Source organism: Colletotrichum fioriniae (assembly GCF_027942845.1).
Source record: "Colletotrichum fioriniae strain IMI 355084 chromosome Unknown scaffold_1, whole genome shotgun sequence".
NCBI classification, from domain to species: domain Eukaryota; kingdom Fungi; phylum Ascomycota; class Sordariomycetes; order Glomerellales; family Glomerellaceae; genus Colletotrichum; species Colletotrichum fioriniae.
Window position 1 is genome coordinate 4,301,437 of NW_027076837.1, and position 23,778 is coordinate 4,325,214.

The 23,778-nt window shown below is 53.6% G+C and overlaps 10 protein-coding genes across 10 annotated transcripts; 7 read left to right on the top strand and 3 right to left on the bottom strand.

The window, feature by feature from the left end:
• Positions 1-1,768: 1,768 nt before the first annotated feature.
• On the top strand, positions 1,769-2,603 carry GUK1 (guanylate kinase; the record flags this gene model as incomplete). Its single annotated transcript, XM_053195250.1, has 3 exons — positions 1,769-1,778; positions 1,954-2,273; positions 2,346-2,603. The coding sequence occupies 3 exons, from the start codon at positions 1,769-1,771 to the stop codon at positions 2,601-2,603; spliced, it is 588 nt and encodes a 195-aa protein (XP_053047220.1).
• An 801-nt stretch (positions 2,604-3,404) lies between these two features.
• Positions 3,405-4,581, bottom strand: CDC10 (cell division control protein; the record flags this gene model as incomplete). The annotated part of the gene is made up of 3 exons (XM_053195249.2): positions 3,405-3,734; positions 3,791-4,353; positions 4,467-4,581. The coding sequence occupies 3 exons, from the start codon at positions 4,579-4,581 to the stop codon at positions 3,405-3,407; spliced, it is 1,008 nt and encodes a 335-aa protein (XP_053047219.1).
• Positions 4,582-5,438: 857 nt separating this feature from the next.
• N0V96_001089 (mitochondrial 54S ribosomal protein bL32m) lies at positions 5,439-5,908 on the top strand (the record flags this gene model as incomplete). Its single annotated transcript, XM_053195248.2, has 2 exons — positions 5,439-5,799; positions 5,859-5,908. 2 exons carry the CDS (start codon positions 5,439-5,441, stop codon positions 5,906-5,908), a joined length of 411 nt encoding a protein of 136 aa, XP_053047218.2.
• Positions 5,909-7,194: 1,286 nt separating this feature from the next.
• Positions 7,195-8,229, top strand: rec14_1 (Ski complex subunit Rec14; the record flags this gene model as incomplete). The annotated part of the gene is made up of 1 exon (XM_065756119.1): positions 7,195-8,229. One exon carries the CDS (start codon positions 7,195-7,197, stop codon positions 8,227-8,229), a length of 1,035 nt encoding a protein of 344 aa, XP_065615359.1.
• Positions 8,230-8,753: 524 nt separating this feature from the next.
• On the top strand, positions 8,754-9,902 carry rec14_2 (Ski complex subunit Rec14; the record flags this gene model as incomplete). The annotated part of the gene is made up of 4 exons (XM_065756120.1): positions 8,754-8,756; positions 8,808-8,844; positions 8,928-9,473; positions 9,532-9,902. The coding sequence occupies 4 exons, from the start codon at positions 8,754-8,756 to the stop codon at positions 9,900-9,902; spliced, it is 957 nt and encodes a 318-aa protein (XP_065615360.1).
• Positions 9,903-10,371: 469 nt separating this feature from the next.
• Positions 10,372-11,035, top strand: N0V96_001092 (uncharacterized protein; the record flags this gene model as incomplete). The annotated part of the gene is made up of 2 exons (XM_053195246.2): positions 10,372-10,803; positions 10,865-11,035. The coding sequence occupies 2 exons, from the start codon at positions 10,372-10,374 to the stop codon at positions 11,033-11,035; spliced, it is 603 nt and encodes a 200-aa protein (XP_053047216.2).
• A 645-nt stretch (positions 11,036-11,680) lies between these two features.
• N0V96_001093 (uncharacterized protein) lies at positions 11,681-12,839 on the bottom strand (the record flags this gene model as incomplete). Its single annotated transcript, XM_053195245.2, has 2 exons — positions 11,681-11,853; positions 11,912-12,839. The coding sequence occupies 2 exons, from the start codon at positions 12,837-12,839 to the stop codon at positions 11,681-11,683; spliced, it is 1,101 nt and encodes a 366-aa protein (XP_053047215.1).
• A 1,514-nt stretch (positions 12,840-14,353) lies between these two features.
• Positions 14,354-16,376, top strand: UBA2 (E1 ubiquitin-activating protein uba2; the record flags this gene model as incomplete). The annotated part of the gene is made up of 4 exons (XM_053195244.2): positions 14,354-14,548; positions 14,609-15,619; positions 15,678-16,024; positions 16,079-16,376. The coding sequence occupies 4 exons, from the start codon at positions 14,354-14,356 to the stop codon at positions 16,374-16,376; spliced, it is 1,851 nt and encodes a 616-aa protein (XP_053047214.2).
• A 71-nt stretch (positions 16,377-16,447) lies between these two features.
• N0V96_001095 (uncharacterized protein) lies at positions 16,448-17,872 on the bottom strand (the record flags this gene model as incomplete). Its single annotated transcript, XM_065756121.1, has 5 exons — positions 16,448-16,596; positions 16,706-16,798; positions 16,933-17,019; positions 17,232-17,409; positions 17,558-17,872. 5 exons carry the CDS (start codon positions 17,870-17,872, stop codon positions 16,448-16,450), a joined length of 822 nt encoding a protein of 273 aa, XP_065615361.1.
• Positions 17,873-20,148: 2,276 nt separating this feature from the next.
• On the top strand, positions 20,149-22,148 carry LCB3 (Long-chain base-1-phosphate phosphatase; the record flags this gene model as incomplete). Its single annotated transcript, XM_065756122.1, has 5 exons — positions 20,149-20,323; positions 20,459-20,675; positions 20,737-21,025; positions 21,091-22,000; positions 22,066-22,148. 5 exons carry the CDS (start codon positions 20,149-20,151, stop codon positions 22,146-22,148), a joined length of 1,674 nt encoding a protein of 557 aa, XP_065615362.1.
• Positions 22,149-23,778: the final 1,630 nt, after the last annotated feature.

Here is a 23,778-nt window from a genome sequence, read left to right on the forward strand (position 1 = left end):
ACTAATTCTCATCAAGTTGTTGATTTGGAGTTCAGTGTAGTTCAATGTAGGTCCGCCTGCAAAAACCCGCGCTGCTTTGAAGTTTGCTTTTGCCCGAGATACGTGTAAAGCAGCATGCAGCGACCACCGGCAGAGACTGGCAGACTCCTGCATGTGGTCATTTTGACAAAGATTGACCTTTGACGACCGGTAGCAAGCTTGAAATCTCTTGATGGTTGATACGAAGCATTTGGCCTATTTCGTGTCACCTTATGCTCTCAAATGGCGGCAGATTCAAGGGACGGTATCCTCGGAAGGTAGTTCCGAGCTATCCCCCCTCTGGAAGACAGAAGTGTGACAACAGAGTTGTTTAATGCCTACACATCCCTTCAATATTTACGAGCTAGGTCTAGATAAACCGTTCAAAGCTTCATATAGTGTGTAACAGTTTACGTCTGACCTGCTTCCAACACACACATATACATTTTGGATCCTGGAAGTCAGTTTGCTAATTGACGATGATGCAAAGGGAGCATCATTAAATGGTAATTAGGTGTAATAGAAGTTGAAAACTGCAAGCCACCGGTCAAAATAAGCGATGTTATCAGCCATTGCCACATTCAGGTGTCGACAGCGTTAGGAATCTTGAACAGGACGTGTGCTTCACGTATTCTACCTATGACTGATACCGCATCTTCCATCAATGTTTAAGCAAGAATACAACTGATCGAGGGTCGCAGACACTCGTGTTCTCACTTACGCCCGCTGTTTGTTTGGTCTTCAATCTACGTTATAAGCCGACTCTGTATTTACGAGCCCCCAGTGTGGCAGGTCGCTTTCAAAGAGTTGGGACCTGATTCGGTTACTTTGTAGTGCTCTGGAAGATAGCAAGAACAGAATGAATGGTGTAAGACACAGATTAACTCACTGATGATATACAGTTAGGCTTGGAGGTTGAATGTCTGGACATTTACACCGCAATTGTGAAAGTTTATGGAGGAAAATCATCTACGCAAAAATAAAATGAGACTACCTTACAATATGATCATTACCTCACCCCAAATGTCAACTAAGTACTGACAATCCGCTAAAAACATATCTGCCTTATGGGAGTTTCTCATTTCATGCAACTGCTTTCGTTCAATGTAAGGCTCAAGCCTCTGAAAAGCAGCGTTGACTGTTCACATAGTTACCATACCGCTACTTCGTCAGGGCAAAAGCAACGACCAAAAGCAAGGGAGCAAATCAGAGACAAAGTGAACCCTGCCGCCATGCCCCCAACGGGCACCAACACACCGCCCCGCTGACTCATGGGGCGCCCAACGTTGACTCTTCAGCGGCATATGCCACCCCCAATTCTGCCGGCAGGAGCTCCCCCCACCACCATTGGATACCTTACCCTGCCGCGCAGTCACCACTGCACCAGTGCATCCGTACAGCGACCTGAGTGTCACCGCGTCCCCCAACTCCCGCCGTGCCTGTCTGTGTCTCGTCCACCCCCTTCCTCCACCTTTCCCGACCCTGAGGCTTGTGACTGTCCAGACTCCAGACCGCCCGTCCCAACCCGCTGACATCCAGTCTGCCCCTCCTCCCCCCTCCTCCGACCGCCGCCGCCGTGCCCGTAGACCTCTGAAACTTTCGAAGCTAGCGAGTTCTTGCTCCCTTGGAGCCTTGACCGATACTCCATCTAATGTTGCCCCGCCTCCGACCCTTTACCCACGCCTTCTCACGACAACCTCCATTGACTAGATTCCTATCCAAAAGTCAAACGTTTCGTTTTGCAAGCACAATGGCGCCAGGTAAGCTTCACCAACTTCCCATACATGTCACTTCCTCTCCCAACCCTCCGAATCGCGGCCCAATTCCCTCAGTCACTCCAATCTTTCTCCCTCTCCCAAGCCGGTCCAAGAAAGGGGGGACGGGGGGGAAGCGTAAGCTTCACAAAAGACTGACAACTCCCAAAAAACACAACAGTCCTCCCCTCCGACCGCAGACCAATCGTCATCTCCGGCCCCTCGGGCGTCGGCAAGGGCACCCTCTACAAGCTCCTCTTCGAGCGCCACCCAGACTCCTTTGCCCTCTCCGTCTCCCACACCACCCGCGGCCCGCGGCCCGGCGAGGCGGACGGCGTCGACTACCACTTTGTCACAAAGGACGCCTTTGACGACCTCGTCGCAAAGGACGGCTTCGTCGAGCACGCGACCTTTGGCAGCAACTCGTACGGCACCTCAAAGGCCACCATTGAGGAGCAGTCCGCCAAGGGCAAGCTCGTCGTTCTCGATATCGAGATGGAGGTACGCTTGCTATACACCCTCGAACTCTTCCGAAAAAATACACCCACAATGCTGACACGAGCCACAATATAGGGAGTCAAGCAAATCAAGACGTCAAACTTCCCCGCCCGCTACGTCTTCATCGCGCCCCCCTCAGAAGAAGAGCTCGAGAAGCGCCTCCGCGGCCGCGGCACCGAAAAGGAAGAGAGTGTCCAGAAGCGTCTCGCGCAAGCCAAGCTCGAGCTGGCCTATTCCAAGACCCCCGGCGTCCACGACCTGATTATTGTCAACGACGACCTCGAGAAGGCCTACAAGACTCTCGAGGACTTTGTCTACAACCCTTCTCAGTAGGGAGTCAATGACCATAACGAGGAGCGCACAAAAGAGAAAAGGAGGTGGGAGGCTGGGTTGGATGACATGGTGGCGGGGCGTTGGAAACTGAATATCCTTTAAGAGTTCACAAAGGTCTGTGCATCTTCTTCATAGCACAGGCGGTCCTTGTGAGCATATATACACATATGAGAGCGTATAAAAGCAACCCATAGAGCCACATCTACATGTGGCAGAAACCTCTGGCTATTGCCTTACTTAGGACAGAGGAATACACATCACAAGAAACATCAAAGCCCGCAGTCATAAGCCATGTCGGTTGTATTCCACGAGGTATCGAAACGAACTCTCTATCAGAGTACGAATGGATTAAAGTGTAAGAAGAAAATGGGGGTACAAGTGAAGCCGAGCTTGAGATGCTGCTTTAAAAAAAAGCGGAAATAAGAAAACAGTAGAAGTGCGTCCAGCTGATGAGGCGGAAAGGGGGAATATTGGACTATTTTCGCCAGCACAAGTACTTAAACAACGACCATGAAGTCTAGAGAAGGGGGTATGGGCCTATATCCGTGCGCCACGCAAGCAAGTTCGAGCCTCCCATGCGAAATCGCTTTCGCCAAGTTTTCCCATGGACGTAGCGGCTGCTACCTCCCCTCTGCATTACTGATCGATGCAGCACCCGCATGCTGTCGAGGCTGTACCGTGCCTGTTCTTTTGTTGGTCTGCGCATAACACCATGAGATTGAAAGTCGTCAGAAACCCAGCTGCCCAAGAATATCATGGCCGTCAGGCGCCTCGAGTAGGTGGGGGTGGGATATCCGGAAACTAGTATCCGTTCATGGTCATTCGTTGAGAGTTCCGGCTGAGCTCACGGTCAGCAGCAGGGCTGATGGGTCTGCTACCGCCACCGTGCGCGCTGCTCTCCTTGAGCGCAAGCAGTTGCTTGGCACGGAAAGTCTCGTAGTGGATCTGCGAGGTAGTCTCGATGAGGTCCTGAAGATGGGTGCGGAGAAGGAAGTTTCTCAGGTAGACGAATTCGCAGTGGTTCTCGTCCTCAACGTTGATGACACCCCACCGGTTCTGGCGACCGCGAACCTGCTTGCCGTTGACAATGATGGACTTTTCGGAGCCGACGACGGCGAAGGGAACGAGATCCTATGGGGTCTGTTAGTAATTTTGAATGTGCGCAGGCCACAAATGGCATGACTGACCTTGATCTGGGTGTTCAAGCTGCGCTCCTCGTCATCAAACTCGTCATTGTCGTACGGGTACATCTTGAGGTTGTGGAAAGCGAACTCCTCCTTGATACGCTCCTTGAACTCTTGACGCTCCTCGAGAGTCAGAGTATCGGACTTGGCGATGACGGGAACGACGTTGACGACATCGGACAGCTTCTTCAGGACGACGATGTCGATGGGCTTCAGGGAGTGGCCCGAGGGCTGGATGAAGAAGAGGCAGGCGTGGATGCGGGTGTCTTGAATGTAACGCTCTCGCTGAGCGGTGAGCTCCTTTCGCAAGTAAGCGGAGTGTTGGTCCTTGATGTACTTGACGATGGGATCCCAGCAGCGGTCGTTGTTGACCAGGTCGCCGTATCCGGGGGTGTCGACGATGTTGAGGCGCAGACGAACGCCATTCTCCTCGATCATGTGGGAGACGGCCTGGATCTCGGTGGTGGAGCGGACGGGCTCATCGGGCATCAAACGACCCTTGGAGTCGATGAGGTGGGAGGCGAAGATGGTGTTGATCAGGGTGGACTTGCCCAAACCAGTCTGGCCTATATCATGGAAACACGAGATACAATCAGTCGACTGCCGACGCGACGTAGGGGACAATCCAGCTTGCTAGGCCAGATGATTATGATCTGGAATTGCGGGGGGGATGACTTACCGACACAGATGACGTTGAACTGGAAGCCTCTCTTCAGGAGCTTCTTCTCAATCTGGGACGTGATGCTGTCGAAACCGACATGGGTCTGGGGGAAGATGGTTTGAGGCTGCGCCATTGTGATAGCTTTTCCGCAAGGGAGCGAGAGTGAACAGTACGCGCGGGTGTGTGTGTGTGTGCTGTTAAGGAGTGAAGTTGAGATACGTTTCTGTATTCCAAGAAGGGTATCTGTTACTCGAACTTCGAATTGCGGCCTCGTCAAGGGGGGGAGAAGGGACGGAGTTGGAGAAGGCGATGGGCAGGGAGAGAGGAAAAAGAGGATCACGAGGTTGGCGGATGTTTCTGAAGGACAGAAGCCGGTGAATGAGAATGAGAATGAGCCCAGGTGGGAAAGTCAACCAAATGATTTGGCCCAACCAAGGGTAATTTCCTCTCTTGCTGGCACTTGCTTGCTACCCGTCCACCCCCCAGTGCCCCCCGTGTCTCCCAGTTGTCTGCCAGGCACTGGCTGTCGCCGTTGGCTGCAGCTAATAGGTTGCTCCTTCCACTCCAGCAAACAAATAATTTCCCTGCAGGGAGGTAGGTGCAGGGGTTGTGGGAGGGAAAGGGGAAAAGGGGTCTCCATCGCCTTGATTGGCTGATGGCGGTCTGTGCACCCTCAAAGCTGTGATTGGCTGGCAGATCTCAATTGACAGCTCCCCGGTCGCAAGCCGTTTTTTTTTTCCGGCTCGGAATGGAACAAGCTTAAGCCTCGCGATGTGCATGACAGTGGTGTAGGTAGCAGCTTCAGCATAGATACACATTTTCGCGACAGAACATCCACGCAGCCACGAGCCCTCGATACCCGGCAGCAAAACAACTGTCGGTCCGACTTGATACCGTCGTCACTCTAGGACCCGGTTCTACTTTCGGCAGTCCCAGACTCCCCGACAACCCCTCCATCAGAGCTCGAACCGATCGATCACCATCTAAAAAATGGCAGCCATCGCCATGGGCGCGCAGCCTTTGCGCATCACCTCCCTCTTCCCCCGCATCTCCGCGCCAGCCTTCGCTCAGTCACCAAGAATCCTCTCCCTCTACACGCGCCAAGTCACCAACTCGTTCCTCCCGGCGCTCTCCTTCGCGCTTCCGGCTTTCAACCTCAACATCCCCGCCTGGCTCGGCGGCATCTGGGAGTCCATCCTGCGGGCGGTACCCAAGAAGAAGACCTCTCACTCGAAGAAGAGACACAGGCAGATGGCTGGCAAGGCGTTGCAGGATGTCAAGTCACTGTGCAAGTGCCCAGGCTGCGGCCAGATCAAGAGGCAGCACGTTGTATGCCCACACTGCCTGAGCAGTACGTCTCCCTTGCAAGAAACGTTCTTCATCTACGTCGAACTGACAACCATTGTGCAGAGATCAAGGACATGTGGAAAGAGGAGAACCCCTCAGGAAAGTTCATTTAAATCGCCCCGCGGCTGTGTAACATTTCGAGACGTGTATATTCAAGTGTACAATTGGTTAGCATACTTTGGCGTTTGGGACAATCCATCACCTTCTTCCGATGTGCCTAGCTGTCACCAAACTGGCGTTCGCTGGCTATGAAATTGAGTGAAGTGGAATCGAATTGCTTTGAAGCAAGGCTCGCCTCTACGTCTGTCGCAACCGGCGTCGACTATGGGCTATTCATCCAGGGTCTATGAAGTTCCTCGAATATCATCTAGAGGTTACGAAGTTCCCCATCATCCCTGAGACTTGTCCGTAAAAACATTATGCTCTAACTGAGTAACTTTTATAGCTGGAAGCGACCAGATGACGGGAGAGTGCAGGACCCTAACCAAGTTCAAAGTGGTAAGCTCAGGCTCATCTGCATGCTGTTGGGAACGTGGGAAGATGTTGGCAGCACAACACGACTATCAACGTATCTTCCGTCTGTAGACCAGAGGTAACGTACCAGAAAGGTTCTAGGCAAATACAGCCCTTGAATACCAATATCAGACCTCAGTTACAGCACAGAAAGACTCGATCCATTCAGTTTTCAATGGCTGGGCCTGTTGAGATGGAGGCATGAACATTAACCTTAGCGAAACACAAAGGCCATTCTATATTCCATCGTCTGCTGCACTCGTTTGATGATGCTACCTGATTTTCTCAAGCTTGGCGCCTGCAGAGGCTTACGTCCTGAGCGAACTTTTATATTTGTTCCGCTGCGACTTTGACGTATTGACGTAGGTCTTGCTGTCAGGCCTTTTCTTCTTTCTAGCTTCCCGTCCTTGACGACCCGGCCCAAGAACCAACCATCGGGTACTAATTGGATTGATAGGATCAACAAAGACATGTTCAACGGGACGGGGGGTTGTGACCTCAGACAAAGATGGAGTCTCAGTTTTATGATATCGAGGCAATGCCTTGATTGTTCTTTGTGAATAACAAATGGTATTCAAGACAACAAGAACCAATAGCAAAGCGACAATCAAGCCATGCAATCTGATAATCATACTCAACTACGGTGAGCAAAGATATGGTCAAAGATCTTTTGTGAGAAGTCAATCTGCAGACAAGACCTCGAACTATCTGCGCATCGACATGCCACATTATATAAGGCATTGACTGTCTCTTCCAAAGTCAACCACAACTCGCAAGTAGACACAAATATGCCCATCTGACATCATCAACAAGCATCGCATAGACGTGAGTGGAACGGCAAATTCACCTTGTAAGTTCGACTTTGGGACTGAGCCAAGTTACCGAAATGACATCACCTCAGCTGCCTCGAGACAACTCCAAAACCACCGGTCTGGCAGGTATTCCTATCCCAACGGAGCTCGTCCTACAGATCGTCAAAGCCATTGGTCCGCGACCGCAGCCAAAGCCGGCAGAGCATCTGAGACTTCACGGTGCTCTCGAAGCCGGGGCCGACTCCGACTCAGATGACCTGGAGATAGTGAACGACTTCTTTTACGAAAACCCTAATAAGCCGACACAAGCAGACGTTCTTGACGGCATCACCGACCTCAAGAACCTAACTATCTCGTGTAGGACACTATACCAAATCTTGAGAGGTGTGCTGTACAGACGAAGTGGGCAAGAGGATGACTGGTATGCTCTTCGATGGGCCAGCTTCAACGGCAACCTCCGTGCGCTGGAAGCAGCCGTCGAGGCCGGCGCATCAGTCAACTACGCTTTTGAGAAGGCGGGAACCCCGATAAACATGCTGAACTATGGACGTATAGATAGCACCTTTGGGAGAAACTTCCCCAGACTTCCCAGGTCAAAGACGTACAACTTTGGCACACCCTTGCTTGCCGCGGCGTATGGCGACGTCACCCGGCGACATCAGGCAATCAAGTGGTTGCTCTCCCACGGCGCCGATCCAAATGCCACGGACGCCAACGGCATCACGCCGCTGCATGTCGTGTGCAGATGGGGCGTACGAGCGAGCGTGACCGTCGAGCTCCTCCTCGAGAAAGGCGCGGACGCCAATGCCCTCGGCCCTCGGGGGTGGACGCCTCTGCACATGACGTGCTACGCGCGCAGATGGCATCCTGATCCGGAGGACCCTCGGCGTCTGTCGCAGCAGAAGCAAGACCTGGCCATGATACCTACTGCAAAGCAGCTGATCAAAGCAGGGGCTGACTTGCGGGCCAGGACGACCTTGGGCGGAGCGAAGGAATCTGGCGAGCCCTACATCGGTGGCCTGACGCCGTATGAGTTGGCTCTTTACTGTCAGAACGTTACAATGGTTGAGCTCTTCCGTGAGCAAGAAGCCATTGCTTCGACTAGGTGAGTTGAGCTCATGGAGTGACCTGGTAAGTTTGAGGGCTGGAGATCGTTGCTTCCAGATTCCGTTACTATAGACCCCTGTGATGCGTACAAAGAATACAAGGGCGTTTTGACTTACACGAAAGGCCATCGAAGGCTGAAATAGAGGCAGGAGCAATGTAAGTGGGCAACATTGTTTTTCAGAGGCAAGTTGGTCTTTCTGCGAGGAGTAAGGTCATCGCAAATTTTCATTTAAGATAGGCTAGAACTATACCGAAATAAGTGTTCTATGAGATACATAATCAGAAGATGAAAGAGAGGGTCAGGTTGAATCAAGTCGGGGTGCTGAGGTAAACTGAGCATGGGTGCCCGCTTGCTGGTGCCCCTCCATTGCCCCTCCTGCCGTGCCCCGGCTGCTCTTTACAGGGGTCTTTTCTCGCAAATGTGTGATGTCAGCCCCCACCTTGCCGACCACATCGCGTTCGTTACCTTCCCACTCACAACCGCGCATCAATTACAGCGGTACGAGCTTCACATGGGCCGGGAATCATGGTACGACCTCAATTGTCTGTTTATATATGACACGGAAGCTAACTTTGTCAGTCGAAACAATACTTGACCACACACACTGTGGATAATGGTAAGCTACCTACCGGCTGGAGCTTGAGAATCTCCGAACCACCGTTCCCAAAGATTCATCTTGCTAACATAGAGTAACGTCAGCCCACATAACCGACATTTTCAGTCTGGCCACTACCTCAAGGGCTGTATTGTCTGCGAGCGGCTCATCGAACCTCCACATCCACGACACCGCCGACCCCACGATCCCCATCACGCAGTCCATCAGCGGTGCACACAAGCTGGGCTGCCACCACATCTGCACCTCCCGCAATGGTCTGGTAGCCGCGAGTGCAGGCTTCGCCGGCGAGGTGAAGATCTGGGTCATCAACAAGGACACGAGCGAGTGGAAGCTCCACTCGGAGATCACGAACAAGGCGGCCAAGGCCGGTGAGGTCTGGGCCATTGCGCTCAGCGAGGATGGAAAGTTCCTCGCGGGTACGACCTACGACGGCAGGGTGAATGTGTGGGATGTTGGCGAAGAGGGCACGCCCAAGATTAGAGAGTATGAGACGGGTAGTCCTGGCCAGGGGAGCTTTGGCATGTCGGTCGACTTGAGCCGTGATGGACGGTATACTGCCAGTGGCCACCAGAACGGAGCCGTCTACGTCTTCAACAACGACAACGGAAAGTTGTTGTTCTCACTACCAGGTAACATCCCACCCAACGTTCTACTCATCATGATTGTTTGCTGAAGGGATATCCGTAGGCCTGGTCAAATCTGTCCGCTCTGTCGCATTCTCTCCTGGAAACACCAGACTAGCTGCTGCTGGCGACTCATCCGTCATTGCTCTCTACGACATCAAGAATGGCGAGCAAGTCAGCAACATGACTGGCCACTCTTCATGGATCACATCTGTTGACTGGAACGACACGGGTGAATACTTGCTTAGCGGAGCGATGGACGGAAAGGTCAAGGTCTGGTCAGTTGAGCGTAGTGCCTGTGTCGCGACACACAGCGAGACAGACAAGGCTCTGTGGGCTGTCAAGTGGCTCCCGAAGACTGGAAAGAACGAGTCTTTCTGTACGGCGGGCGCCAACAGGAGCATTTCATTCTATAGAGAGGCTACTGGTGCATAAAGGAGTTTGGGAAAGCAAAAAGTCAAGGAAAAGTCGACGTGCATCTACAATACCCTGGAACATGAAACTTCCTGCGGCAGACCCAAAGACAGACGATAGAGACATATCGAAATGAACAATCACGATGATGATGAGGACAGTGTCAGCTACGGTGCGTATTATTCAATAGACACAGTAAATCACGTGCTTTGGCTCCAACCTCGCGTTGCCCCGCCAAATTAAAGCCCCTGCCACCTTCCTACCTCTTTCGTCATTCATTACACCCCAGCGCTGGTTCACGGATGACATTGCGACAACACCCATTGGCGACGTTGTTTCAGGCATTCACCTTCGATCAGTGATATCTCGGATTCATCAGATTGACGTTATCAATATTTCGACTTTTCGTAAATCAGTAACTCAAACTTGGCATTCTCATAGCCACCCATTTAGACCCCTGCCAGTCTACGCACTTGCGACAATTCACACAATGCCAACCACCAGGAGATCAACAGGCGGAGGCCGCGCCAGGCCTGGCCCGGCGCGGGGCCAATCGACCATCAGCTTCTCCAACAGAGTATCGAAGCCCGTACCCAAGGACACCAAGAAAGCGGTGGTTCTTTCCGCGGCCATTGACCGATCGGACGTCGCCAAGCCAAGCAACAAGGAGCACAAGGATGTCGTCGACGAGATCCAGATCGAAGACCCCGCGTACCCTGAGGTCGAGGAGGCGGAGCAGGTGAAGAAAGAAGCCCCCGAAAAGTCAGAGGCCGAAGTGAGGGCCGAGAAAATCAGCGACGCCCAGATCAACAAGTACTGGAAGTCGATCGAGGCTCAGCGCATTGCGCCTAGGGTGCACCAGGGTGATGTGAGTTTGGCTGAGAGAATTTTGCGATACTTTGATGTCAGCTCTCAGTATGGTGTAAGTCGCTTTCGATCAATTTGCTTGCTTGCCGGACTGAGATACTGATATACCTTTGTAGCCCTGCATCGGTCTCCAGCGCATGAAGCGGTGGCAGCGCGCCGAGAGACTCGGTCTCAACCCGCCAATCGAGGTCCTCGCGGTACTTCTAAAGGAAGAAAAGAAGGGCCACGCCTCGGAGCGGGCGCACCTCGACGAGCTCATGAACTCGACAGCGGTCGGGGCCTCATGATGTGTAGGATCCCAAAGCAAGCGAGTAAGCATCTCGAAGGTTAAAAAGACAAAAGAGTTCACCCCCCCGGTGCTGGACTGGGGGCTACATCTCTTGGTGCTCATGCTGGGATTCGAACTCGGTACTCGTATGCGCTGAGCCTGTCGTCGAGTAGGCTGATTGGCGATTTGATTGTTGACCATTCACCATTCCACCACCCACGCCACAGTTTGACCTGACCCCCGACCTAGGGGGCGCCTGCTGTGCTGGTGACGAGAATGGGATTGAGGGGGTATATGAGGGCCCTGATCGTGGCGGGATGGCATCGGATGAATGTTTGATTGTGTATTCGTGGACCTTGGGGGAGGGACCAAGGGGGAAGGCGCGGGTCGCTGACCGGGTGACCGTTGAGGTGCCTTCTTCCCGCGGAAACCATGTGTGAATAAGCAGACGGAGTTTGGAGTTTTTAGCGATTCTATGGCTTTATCGGATCGGTTCTCGGAGGAGAAAAACACGAGGCATGCGACACGAGGGTTTTGCTGTAAATTACCACGCGAAATGTGCTATGCTGGACGACAGCGAATATGAATTATACCCCTTATCAGAGGTGTTGAAGGTGTCTCGTCTCCCCAATTCGGCCATACATTGACCAAGCTGCTCTCTACCTTAGTACCAAATACTCCGCGTTCTGTGATGTCCTATCGTCTCCGTGCCAGCGGCCTCCAGCTCCTTCATGGTATCATACAAAAAGAAATCGATCAAAATGGCATTGACGCTCGTTCCCGGGTGGTCCCTCTGGATCTCCCGCTTGATAAGCTCAACGCACCAAATACTGCACGCTGTTTTCGCAGTTAGCAAAATATAGCGAGATGTGACACAACATTGGTGACGACTCACCTCTCAATTGCAACTCCAACCTCGATCCACTCTCAATAACCCGCTTATCAGTGATAGCCGTCGCCAGCGAGGGGCTATAATACAGACAACCCATGGTGCTGAGAATCTGCGGGACCCGGTAGTCGGCGAACATGGTGATCTTGTCGATATCCTTAAAGGCACCGATACCCTCACCGCCAAAGCATGCCCAGATGTCGGCCACGAGGATCTGCGCTCTCTTGAGAATCCTCACGGGCTTCCGACGGCCGTCAAATTTGTGCTCATCGCGGAAACAGTCGAAATCGCGGGCGAGTAAGTTCACAAGCCTTGCTGCTGAGCCATTGGCGGCCTCGATGAGTTTCGTCACGCTGCAACTGTACCTCTCATACAAGACGGTGCCGGCTTCTCGCAAGCACGCCAGGCGTTCCTCGAGGAGGGGCATTTCCTCCTCCGTCTTGGAGCGGAAGACGTGCCTTAGGACCTCCAAGCTGCACTCGTCCTCGCTCTGCCAAAAGTCGGAGCTGGTGATGGGGATGCCCTCCTCGAGGGCGCGCTGCAGTGAGGCGACCATGCTCCAGTAGCCCGTCCAGGTCTTGCCGCGGTACTCTACGGCGTACCTCTCGTCCTCGGGCTTCTCTGACCAGAAGCAGAAGTTGAGCAGGTCCATGGTGAAGATGAAGGCGGCGGTGCTCTCGTCCTTTGTCTTTGGGTGCAGCTCGTGCTCTGCCCAGGTGGAGGTGGAGTACTTCTTCTGCTCCATCTGGGCGTAGATGGTGGCGGCGGCCCTCTTTGTGGCCCTCATGTCGATAGCGACGTCGATGGAGTTGTCGTAGACGAACTCGGCACCGTCGAGGACGCCCGTCTCGGGCTCATCGTCAATGTTGAGCTTCCCCTGGAACCGCTGGCGGAGGAGGGCCAGGAGTTCGAGGTCGGGCTCGTCGTCGGACATGATTCGGTGAGTGTCCAGTGCCCCGCGGTGAGATGCTTGCAGGCGATATCTGCTTGGAGAGAGCCGCAGGAATACGACCTTAGAACTTGGCTTGACTGCACCTTTCAGATGCTTCTAGCCGGCGGCAATGCAGTAGGATCTTTCACAGAGCTTGGACGACGATGAGGGCAAGAATCGCAGGACTAGAAGTTTGGACTAGGCGGTAAAGAAGAGACCCATATTGCACTGACCCGGTTGTTTTTTTGTTGGATCAAAAGGCGGGATCACAAGCGGCGATTATCCCAGAGGACCCCTCCGAGTGATTGACCTGCGATCTCGTCACTTCAAGGATACCTGTGAACCCCGTTTCTGAGGTGAAGTTCCAACTGGCTGCTTTCCACGTGAAAGGGGATGAGAAGCGGCCCTACCACGGATAGAGAGGACTCGAGGAACCGGTGGAGGCCCAACGAACCTTCGCTGGGCAAGCGAGGTCGGTCTGTGTTTGGTGAGGTACCTACCTAGGTACAGTGCAAGGTAAGCAGCTAAGGTAATGGAAGGTACCTTACTTTCCAAGGTTCCAAAGGTAATGGAAAGGTGAGGTACTTTAGGTGAGGTACCTGACTACCTACGAGCAGGCGTCCAGTGTTTCAAGGTGACTGTAGGGTGCATTAGACCGCTGAGGTTACAGCGTGCTCCAGCGAGCTTCCATCGGCAAGCGAGAGAAACCCGCCTTTATCTGCCAATCAGGACTCGAGCGCGGAAGTTCCCCAGGAACCAACAGCTCCAATCCCTGCTGGGATCTCGTCACCGGCTGCCGGTATTGGCTGGAACCTTGTGCTAGGCGATCGCTCCTTCTGCTGACCTCAGGGAAAACCTCAACCTTGGAACCTTCCTCTTCGCAGCCTCGCTCCCGTGCTGAAACCACCCGCCGCCGTCGTTCCATCCCACCTGGCGCGGCTTATTTCCACCCTCAACTTCCTCTTCCCGAAACCACGCGATCGCACCAATCTTTCCCCTTCCCAACCCATTGACACGTCGACGCACGTAGAACGGACACCTCATCAATACTGCGATCGACCGAAAGCCGATGGATTCCACAGCGGAAGCAGGAGCTGCACCTGCAGCAACCGCGGCAGAGGCGACAGCGCCCGCCGCCGCGACGGCGCCTACACCGGCATCAGCACCACAGCAACAGCAGCAGCAGCAGCAGCAGCAACCAGCACAAACGGAAGCAATCCCCGCCCCTCAACCACTCGCGCAAACGACGCAGCAGCAACAGCAACAAAAGCCGCAGCAACAGCAGCAGCAGCGACCTCCCGCCGTGCAGACGCGTGATCGGTACTTCCAGCAATCGCTCGGCGGCCCATTGAACGCCAATGTGAAGAGAGTACGTCGTAACCCTCGTCAGAGCCCCGGCGCATCAGACCACGCGACCTACTTAGCATCGCGGCTTTCATCCAACGGCGTCCCCCTTGCCTATTCCCAAAGCAGCCAATTTTCTCCCGATGATGGGTTACGATGCAATTGAAGAGTCAATGGAGCTAACTTACAACACGCAGGCGCGCGTTCTTATGGTTGGAGCTGGCGGTATCGGATGCGAACTACTCAAGAACATCGTGCTTACGGGTTTCGGTGAAATTCACGTCGTCGACCTCGACACCATCGATTTGAGCAACCTCAACCGACAATTCCTCTTCCGACACGAGCACATCAAGAAGTCCAAGGCATTGGTATGGTACCAGAAGCAATGTTGAAGATGTGGAGATTATTGCAATACTAACTTACAAAAGGTGGCCAAGGATGCGGCACAGCCCTTCAACCCCAAGGTCAAGATCGTCGCGCATCATGCCAACATCAAGGATGCCCAATTCAACGTCAAGTGGTTCCGCGACTTCAACATCGTCTTCAATGCGCTGGATAACCTGGAGGCTAGACGGCACGTTAACAGGATGTGCTTGGCCGCGGACGTACCTCTCATCGAGAGCGGCACGACGGGATTCAACGGTAACGTCCAGGTCATCAAGAAGGGTGTTACCGCATGTTACGACTGCACGCCGAAGGAGACGCCTAAGTCCTACCCGGTCTGCACCATCCGAAGCACCCCTAGCCAGCCCATCCACTGCATCGTGTGGGGCAAAAGTTATCTTCTCAATGAAATCTTTGGCGCAAGCGAAGACGAGTCCGCGTTTGACAATTCGGCCGATGCCGACAATGCCAAGGAAATTGAAGAGTTGAAGAAGGAAGCCGCGGCTCTGAGAACGATTCGCGAATCATTGGGCACCGATGCTTTCCCGCAGCTGCTCTTCGATAAGGTCTTCAACGCCGACATTGTGCGACTCGCGTCCATGGAGGATATGTGGAAGTCCAGACGGAAGCCCGAGGCTCTCGACTACAAGACCCTGTCCGAGCAGTCAGCCGCAGCCCTCGCCTCGAAGGAGACTATTCTGCAGGAAGGACAGCAAGTATGGACGTTGGAGGAGAACTTTGCAGTCTTTGCCGACAGCTTAGATCGTCTGAGTAAACGGATGCTGGAGCTGAAAAAGGCGTACAGAAAGGATGCATCGGGCCCTGAGCCCCTAATCACCTTCGACAAGGACGATGAGGACACGTTGGACTTTGTGACCTCGAGCGCAAATATTCGATCATCCATCTTCGGCATTGAAAGAAAGTCGCGCTTCGATATCAAGCAGATGGCTGGTAACATTATCCCTGCCATTGCGACAACCAATGCCATTGTCGCCGGCCTGTGTGTCTTGCAATCGTTCAAGGTGCTGAGAGGCGATTTCACTCAGACTAAGGAGGTAAGGTCGAAACTTTCTGCGTCTTAGCCGGAATCGGTAGTCTAATGTGTCTGGCTAGGTGTTCATCTCTCCTCACAACCCTGCCCGTTTGCTTAACTCGAGCAAGTACCGCGCCCCTAACCCAGATTGCCCGGTATGCAGCGTATATCAGACGAGCATCACTGTTGATATGTCCCGAGCGACGCTCAAGGACCTCGTCGAAGACTTTGTGCGCCTGGAGCTTGGTTACGGTGACAAGGAGTTCGCGCTGAATAATGACGTCGGACCGCTCTACGACCCGGATGAGACGGAGAACCTCTCTAAGAAGCTGAGCGAGCTTGGAATCAGGGAGGACTCTTTTCTAACAATTATTGATGAAGACGATGACGAGCCTTTTGTCAACGTCGTCATCAGCATCCAGGAATCGTACGTTCATCTACTAAAAAGCTAGTATTAAACCACAAACTAACAACCGCACAGCAAGGAGCCCCTGACTGACAAGCCGATCCAGGGCTTGGTCGCGGACAAGAAGCCCGAGATCCCTCGCAAGCCCAAGAAGGAGGTATCCGCCGAATCCAACGGCACGAGCGAGCAAAATGGCAAACCCGCTGTTGAGGCATCGGAGGGGGCACCTAACCTCAAGCGGCCTCGGCCGGATGATGGAGACGAGCCGATCGAAGCGAAGAAGGCCAAGGTAGTCGCTACCACGAGCGGCAGCGACGACGTGGTCATTGTGGATGATTCTACAGGCGGAGCCATTGTCATTGACGATGACTGATTGTGCGTGGGACCACTTTCTTCCAAGTCAAGGGTGTCCCTTCTACGTAAAAATGGGAGCTGCACGCCAGCTCAGACAGCACTGAGCCCGCCATCCAAGTTGAGGATGCAGTTATTGGCGTAAGTGTTTTGAGCAAGAAAGACGGCGGCATCGGCAACCTCGTCAGGCCGCCCCAAGCGTCCCAGTGGTATCCTCTTCTCGAGAGGCTCCCTCGACATTGCTGTGATAATTTGTATATTAGCTGTTGGCCTACCTAACCAAGGATATTTGGTTTATGGGGTCCTCTGAGGTCGGGCCTGCAAATGGGAGATAAACAGAGGATCTCTCACCGGCAAGCATGTTTGTTTCTATGTATCCAGGGACGATGGCGTTGGTCCTGATGCGCAGTGGCCCTAGCTCGACGGAGAGGGCGTGGGTGAGGCCTTCAGCAGGGCGGCACGGAGGTGTTAGACTTGCTTCACTAAATCGGGGGAGATGGGCTAGAAGGGATACAGCCACGGCGACCCCGCGATGTATGAGAGACGAAGCAGAGACCAAAAAAGAAAGAAGAACCTACCAATGATACCGGCCTTTGATGCAGCATAGACACTGGTGCCAGGGCTGCCCTTTTCGGCCAGCAAGCTAGCAACGTTGATGATGCAGGCTGAAGAGAGCGGATCTCGTGGTTAGCGGGGCTGTTGATGCAGTGCGTGCGCGTATGTGAAATGTGTGTGTGTGTGTGCAGCACATCATTGGCATGAGGCTGGCGCATCTGTGCGGTGCGGGCGGGTGTTGCGATCGGATCGATCGTGTGTGGCAACAACGGTTGTGTAGGAAAAGTGAATATGCATGGTGTAGCGTCATGTCATGACTTACCATCCCTGTCTGCGCGTCTGCGCTTCATGCGTTGGGCCATGTACCTAGACATGAAGATTGTGCCCATGAGGTTTGTGTCGATAAGCTCTCTTGCGGCCTGTGGGGAGGTGTTTTGCAACAGCTGGAATTGCGCAATACCCGCGGCGTTGACAAGGACGTCTATCTGGCCCGTACGTTTCTGAGCAGGGGAACGGGGAAGTCCCTGTTAGTCAATGTGTCTACTTGTTCATGGTGCGATAGCTAGGTAGCCTCATTTCCATAAATGTAGTATTTCGATGTGTTGTTGATGGCAGGTTGATGTGAAGGATGGTGGGGGAGAGACAAACCCAGATATCATCGAGGACAGCCTCATCACGAGCGTCACCGGAGACGTCCATGACGGCGTAGGAGTGGACTGGTTTAGCCTCGGAGGGCGACGATGAGGCGGAGGCAGCGGCAGAGGAGGTCAGAGGGGCGAGGCGATGATCCCGGAAGGGCGGGAGCTGAGCGCAGAGGTCACGTAGCTTGTCTTCCTTGCGGCCGAGGAGGGTCACCAGGGCGCCCTCGGCGGCGAAGCGGGAAGCAATTGCGGCGCCGATGCCCCCGTAGGCGCCGGTGACGAGGCAGTGCCGGGCTCGGAGGGGAAGGAGGGCGCCGGACATTTTGATGGGGTTGATTTTCCTGACGTAGCTGTTGTGGAACTTCTGTTTGCTGGTGAGAATATCTTTCCCCGGTGTGACGTGTGTTTGAGTACGATGGAGCTCGTCGGCGAGGATCAAAGAGTTCAGCTTAACGGTTGGGTGAGGTATGTGGAAAGAGAGCTCTGGAGCTTCGAAGCTTTGGACTTGTGGATGCCGTAGAATGTCCAGGATGCTAGATGCCTGAGCCTAGAATTTTGGTGGGGGTGTGTCGTTGTATTCTGCATGGCATTCTCCGTGTAACCTTTCTAGAAGAGGCACCCCGTTGCTCGCCCTTGCCCGTCTACCTTACACTTGGTACTTAGCTTGGTAGGTACTCGGAGTAACCTGAGGCACCATAAGGGCACTTACAGTTAAGTCTCTGGGTATTGATGAGAGGAGAGCAACGAGAGTGACGACAAGCAAAGGCCAGTGAGGTCAGAGTGTCGTGTTCTCGAAAGGCAGAAAGAAGGGGCCCTCGGACTCGTTCAATGCAAATGCGGAATGGTCTTGGACATCTGAAAACCCCCCCTCTGGCGAAAGATGGTAGCTAGCGCATAGAGGATTAGACCAAGACAGGATGAGACGAGAGCGAAAGCTGTTGATTCTGGGGAGATGCTTGTTGGAGGTGAGGTTAGCTTGGACGGCCGTTGGTGTCTGTGTGCGCGCGTTACAATGGCATTATTCGGGGTGGTCCTGGTGGCTCTTTCCTGTCTGACACTTTGGCTGCTGAATGGCATTGCTTGGAAGGAGGGGGGAGAAGAGAAGGAGGAATCTGATCCCGAGGCTTGGTGGTTACTTTGCTTGCTCCCGCCCCATTTCCTCTATTCATACATCTCTTCGTCATCTCATATTCAAGCTCTTTGATGGTGAGACAGACGCCCGTCCGTTGACGACGTGCCACCAGTAGACTCCACTCCTTCTGGTGCATGACGAAAAGAAGAGAAAGACCGAGTCGAGGTCCATGGTCTCGTGCCCTTGTGTCCGTGGTTTATCTCGCGGTCTTTGCGAGACATTGTATGTCGAGTTGGATATTGGAAGATCAATCGGTGGACGAGTGGAATTTTTCCTTCCTACCTACTGAAGGTACTTACCTGTGCGATCGATGTAAGACAGGGAGGTAAGTGGTGTTGGTGATAGGTACAATAGAATGCCGGGGAATGGGGAATCTCGCTGGCGAGGTGGTCCACATAATAGGTACGAGGGACATTCCATTGAACAAAGTACCCGAAGCCTGCGAAAGTGAAAGCTCAAGGTACCTACCTGCCTTAGGTACCTTATTGGCGACCTGGATGCTGGAGAGAGCTAAGGCGAGCGCCCCCGCCGTTGTCGATTCCAAGGGCGAGCAGCCTCGGATGGTGGGTGGGTGCAGTGGTCACTGGTGTCTCTTATCTGTCACTGTACGGAGTGGGTAGGTAGGTAGTGTTGCTGTCAGGTACCGATCCAGCTGAGATGCTTCCATCTTTCCATGAGGTGTTCGTAACGCCTGACACAACGTAGCGCTAGCTTAGCGCGGGACCCTTCCGTGCCAGATTCATTGTCTCTTTTTTCCTTCTTTCTTCAGTAGACCCGTTGTGCCGTTCAAGAGGACCTCTCTGGTGGTTTCCTATCGTCTCCCGAGGTGGCCCAGTATTGAAAAAGAATGGAAGACACAAAAGGTTAATCACCTCAAGTGCTTCATCCGGCATGCCAAGAGCACCTAACCGCCCAAGAGAAAGGTACATCGTCTGAGGAGTACCTCAAGGTAAGTCAAGTAAAGGTACCTTGCCCAACACAACACACCACTTCAGCGGTTCCAGTTCGAGTTCCAGTTACAGGTTCCCACGCCCGTTTGTGGCGCGAACGCAACATCGCAATCCCACTACCATCCATTTGCTGCACCTGCAAATTTCCCCTGCACTCTCATCGTTTTCCTCCCACAACCTTGACGCCAAACCTCGCTTCCTGCGACATACTCACAATATTCCAGTCGTTGGCGATCCCGTACGCTCTCCCAGCAACCGCATCGCTCGTTCCTCGGCGTCCCAGCGAATTCACCGCCCCCAGATGCCCAGTCGCTCGCCAACCCTTCGAGCAATTGCATCTGCTTCCCCTCCACCTCAAACGCCTTACACCGAACACTTCCCTCACCCCCTCCGAGCCTGCGAATCTACCCGCGAATACGCACCACGTACACCGAATACAATTCGAAGAGAACCAAATCACACTACGAGAATACGAATGGCCGTATGCCTCACGACCACAACCTCAGACACCGCCCGATGACTAGCCATACCAATGGCGCCGCATCTGCGCCGAATACCCTGCCGGACGCTACCCTTGCGAATCCAAAGCTTGCCGTCCCAGCTGCTGTCGCCGACGCCCCCGCCCCGCCTCTGATCGTAGTCAAGAGCCCCAGCGATGCCCCCGATGCGGGCCTTAGAAGTCTCGATCACTGTACGCTGCTACACTCTCCCAACCTTGCCTTTCTTGCTATCGCTCATGTCTTGAGCCTGGCGCATTGACAAGAGCCCCAAATACCTTGCCCGTACGCAAGCCTCCAAGCCTTGAGCTGACGATGCCTGTCCACAGACAAGAGAGCGCTGCCACCATGGCGATATCGACTGCGACAGTCACTGCTGCCACTGATACGTTGGGAAACACCCTACCTGGCTTATCTGCAGGAAACGATGCGCACCCCGTGGCTCGATAGCTACTTTGCGATCACGGCCAATCTCGGTACCCATACATTCTTCATGATCGGTTTACCCATGCTCTTCTGGTGTGGATACGCCTCCTTCGGCAAAGGGTAAGCAAGAATCGCCGTGTAGAGTTATATAGAGCCTATCTAACTAGCTGCGGCCTCACAGTGTTATTCACATCCTGGCCGAGGGCGTCTTCTTCACCGGCTTTATCAAGGACTTCTTCTCCCTACCCAGACCGCTGTCCCCGCCACTGCATCGAATCACCATGTCCGGATCTGCTGCCTTAGAATATGGCTTCCCTTCGACACATAGCGCCAACGCCGTGTCAGTGGCTGTGTACGCAGTATTGCTCCTGCGGAGCCCTGAGAACGCCATGCCAGAGACGACCAAGACCGTCCTCGAGGGCTTGTCGTACTTTATGCCATTTCTATCATTCTCGGCCGACTGTATTGTGGTATGCATGGCTTCATCGACGTCATCGTGGGCTCGGTCTTGGGTGCTGCAATCTCTCTTGTCGAGTTCCACTACGGCCCGCCGCTGGACGCGTACATGCACAGCAGCTCATGGTGGGCGCCCGTTATCGCTGCTCTCGTCGTCATTGTTCTCGTGAGAATACACCCGGAGCCAGCGGACGACTGCCCTTGCTTCGACGACAGTGTAGCCTTTGCTGGAGTCGTAATTGGCCTGGAGATCGGAACATGGATGTATGGGCGGACTTCAATCGATTCGTTCGGAGGATCTGCCCATACCGTTGAATCCATTGATCTCAACGCGCTGGGCTGGCACATTGTGCTGGCTCGTGTTGTATTCGGCGTAGTTGTCATCCTTCTATGGCGAGAGGTCATGAAACCTACCATGCTGAGAGTTCTGCCTCACCTTTTCCGTCTCCTGGAAAAGGTCGAGTGGAATCTTCCCAGACGTTTCTTTACACCAGCATCCATGTACAAGTCCATTGACCCGGGCTCGAGGATGGATACGCTTATTCCCAACGTCAGAGACTTACCCCGCGTAGTTCAGTCCATTCGTCATCCGACAACGCGTGGTCGCTCAGTATCGATCGGACCACAGAGTGCCGCCGATGCATACGAGACACTCGCATACCGCGAGCGACGACGTCGGGAGAGCATCGGCAGCAATGGTAGTATCAAAAGCAAGGGCAGCATGCACGAGCTTCGAGAGAAGAGCAGCGACTGGGAAGGGAAGGGAGCAACGTCTGGTGTTCAAGGCCACCACAGCAACTCGCTAAACGACTTTGAGCGCATGATGGGTACGGGGAGCGTGCTGGCGAGCCCGAGCGAGGAGAAGGGCGAGGTGGAGTTGAGAGTCGGCCAACAAGATGAGATGAGTGAGAAGGAAATGTTCCTTCGACTCATCCGCCCACGAGTGCGCTACGATGTCGAGGTGGTGACCAAGCTGGTCGTTTATACAGGTAGAGCTCCATCCCTCTTCCGCAAGATCCGACCTTTCTCCACATTTGCTGACAGATGCCGACAGGTATTGCTTGGCTGGGCGTCGGCCTCATCCCAATCATGTTCGAGTTGATCGGCCTTGGATCGAATCATCTCCGCACCGCGTGAACCAATTCCAAATTCTGGATAAGTTTCCACGACTGCTCAGCGGGGCACCCTCTATTCACATATGTCTCTTCTATAAAATTCTTAACTTCTTGCATGGCGTATCGGCAACGTTGTACAGCAAACCTGCCGGAGGGAGGATCGAGGGGTTTGGGAAGAGAAAGAGACGCATAGAACCTTTTCTTATTTTTACGAAGCACGATCATATTGCACATTCTTCTGGCAGTCGCATTTAGCCAGAGGCGGGTTTTTTGAACGTTTACTTTGATGACGGTATATCAGACACGTCATTTTCTTCCACCCCGTAATGAAAAGGGCTATGAGATTTACTGGCGTCAAACGGTGGTCAGAAGAGTTTATCAATCCAGGTGGTACTATTGTGTGATTTTGTTGCTGAGGTAGAGACATCAGAGCTCAATGAGAGAAGCTTTGTTGGCGCGTTACACCAGTCATGGATTATCTGCCGGCTTTGCCTCTGCTGTGAGACGTGCACGTTGCTATGGGCTACTTTCTACTCTAGTGTGACTGACGAGTGCCTAAGATAAGGGTACCTCACCTCATCTCAGGCAAGGTGATGGGAAGGTATGATACCTTTGGGGGTTGGCAGGCATGGAGTGAGACCAACAACGGCCAACATACCTACCTAGCTAGGCACGGGTACTTAGTGTATTGGTTCCCTCAGACGTGCTTTGCAACCAATATCCCCTCATACTTTCTTGCCGAACCAAATTCAACCCTGTCACTCACAACATTCGACTGAGCGGGAGACCCTTTGCAGCTGGGGCCGCCATCACCCTCAGTGATGTCAGGTCAAAACTATGTTGACAATGAGAACCTTGATGGCTCATGATGAGCAATTGATATTTCGAGCCGCGTGCCCACGCTGCGCAATAGGTCGGCTTGCGAACAGCGTCAACGGCGGTCTTGATCGGTATCTTGAAAGGGTCCGAAAGAGGTCATTCATAGGCAATGGAGCAGATCCAGCATCAGTATCCACGAGTGGTGCTTGAAGTCTGGAGTTTCAAGGCAAGATATGGCTCCCATCACGAGAAACCAATATTGACGAGCATCGCAGGAAACCTAGTCACCAAGGATATATCTAGTCGGCGTCTTGTTATGACGGAACAGATGTCGAATCAAAGACCTCGTTCGAGGAGGCCCAAGTCCACGTTCGTCCAGGACTCAAGTCAACCCCCTCCCCCATGGTCGGGGACGTATGTGGGGGGCTCTGCAACTCTGATCTTCGCGGCTCCAGCTTCCTCGCCCCTCACACACCGTGGAGAGTGCGGAGTCGATTGATGATGCTGGACTCTACCTTAGTCGGGCGCAGTCCGATAAGGGGCTCACACAATAATGCCCATGGCCATAGATACTTGGGGACTTGGGAACGATCATCATTCCCGACAAGACTCGATACCATTATCAACATGAGCAGTCCTCCAACTGATTAAGCTCACTGGGGAGCTTTTGGTGAAAGTCGAGCTATCGCGGGCAGTGATGCGGACGGGAGCCAGCCATTCCTCTCGGCAGCCCCTCTCCCCTACCTTACCTCAGGTCGCTTCCTCCGCCGAGCAGCCAGGCCAGGGTACTCCGTAGATTGGGTCATCGGACGATCCGCTGCCGGCCGGCGGAT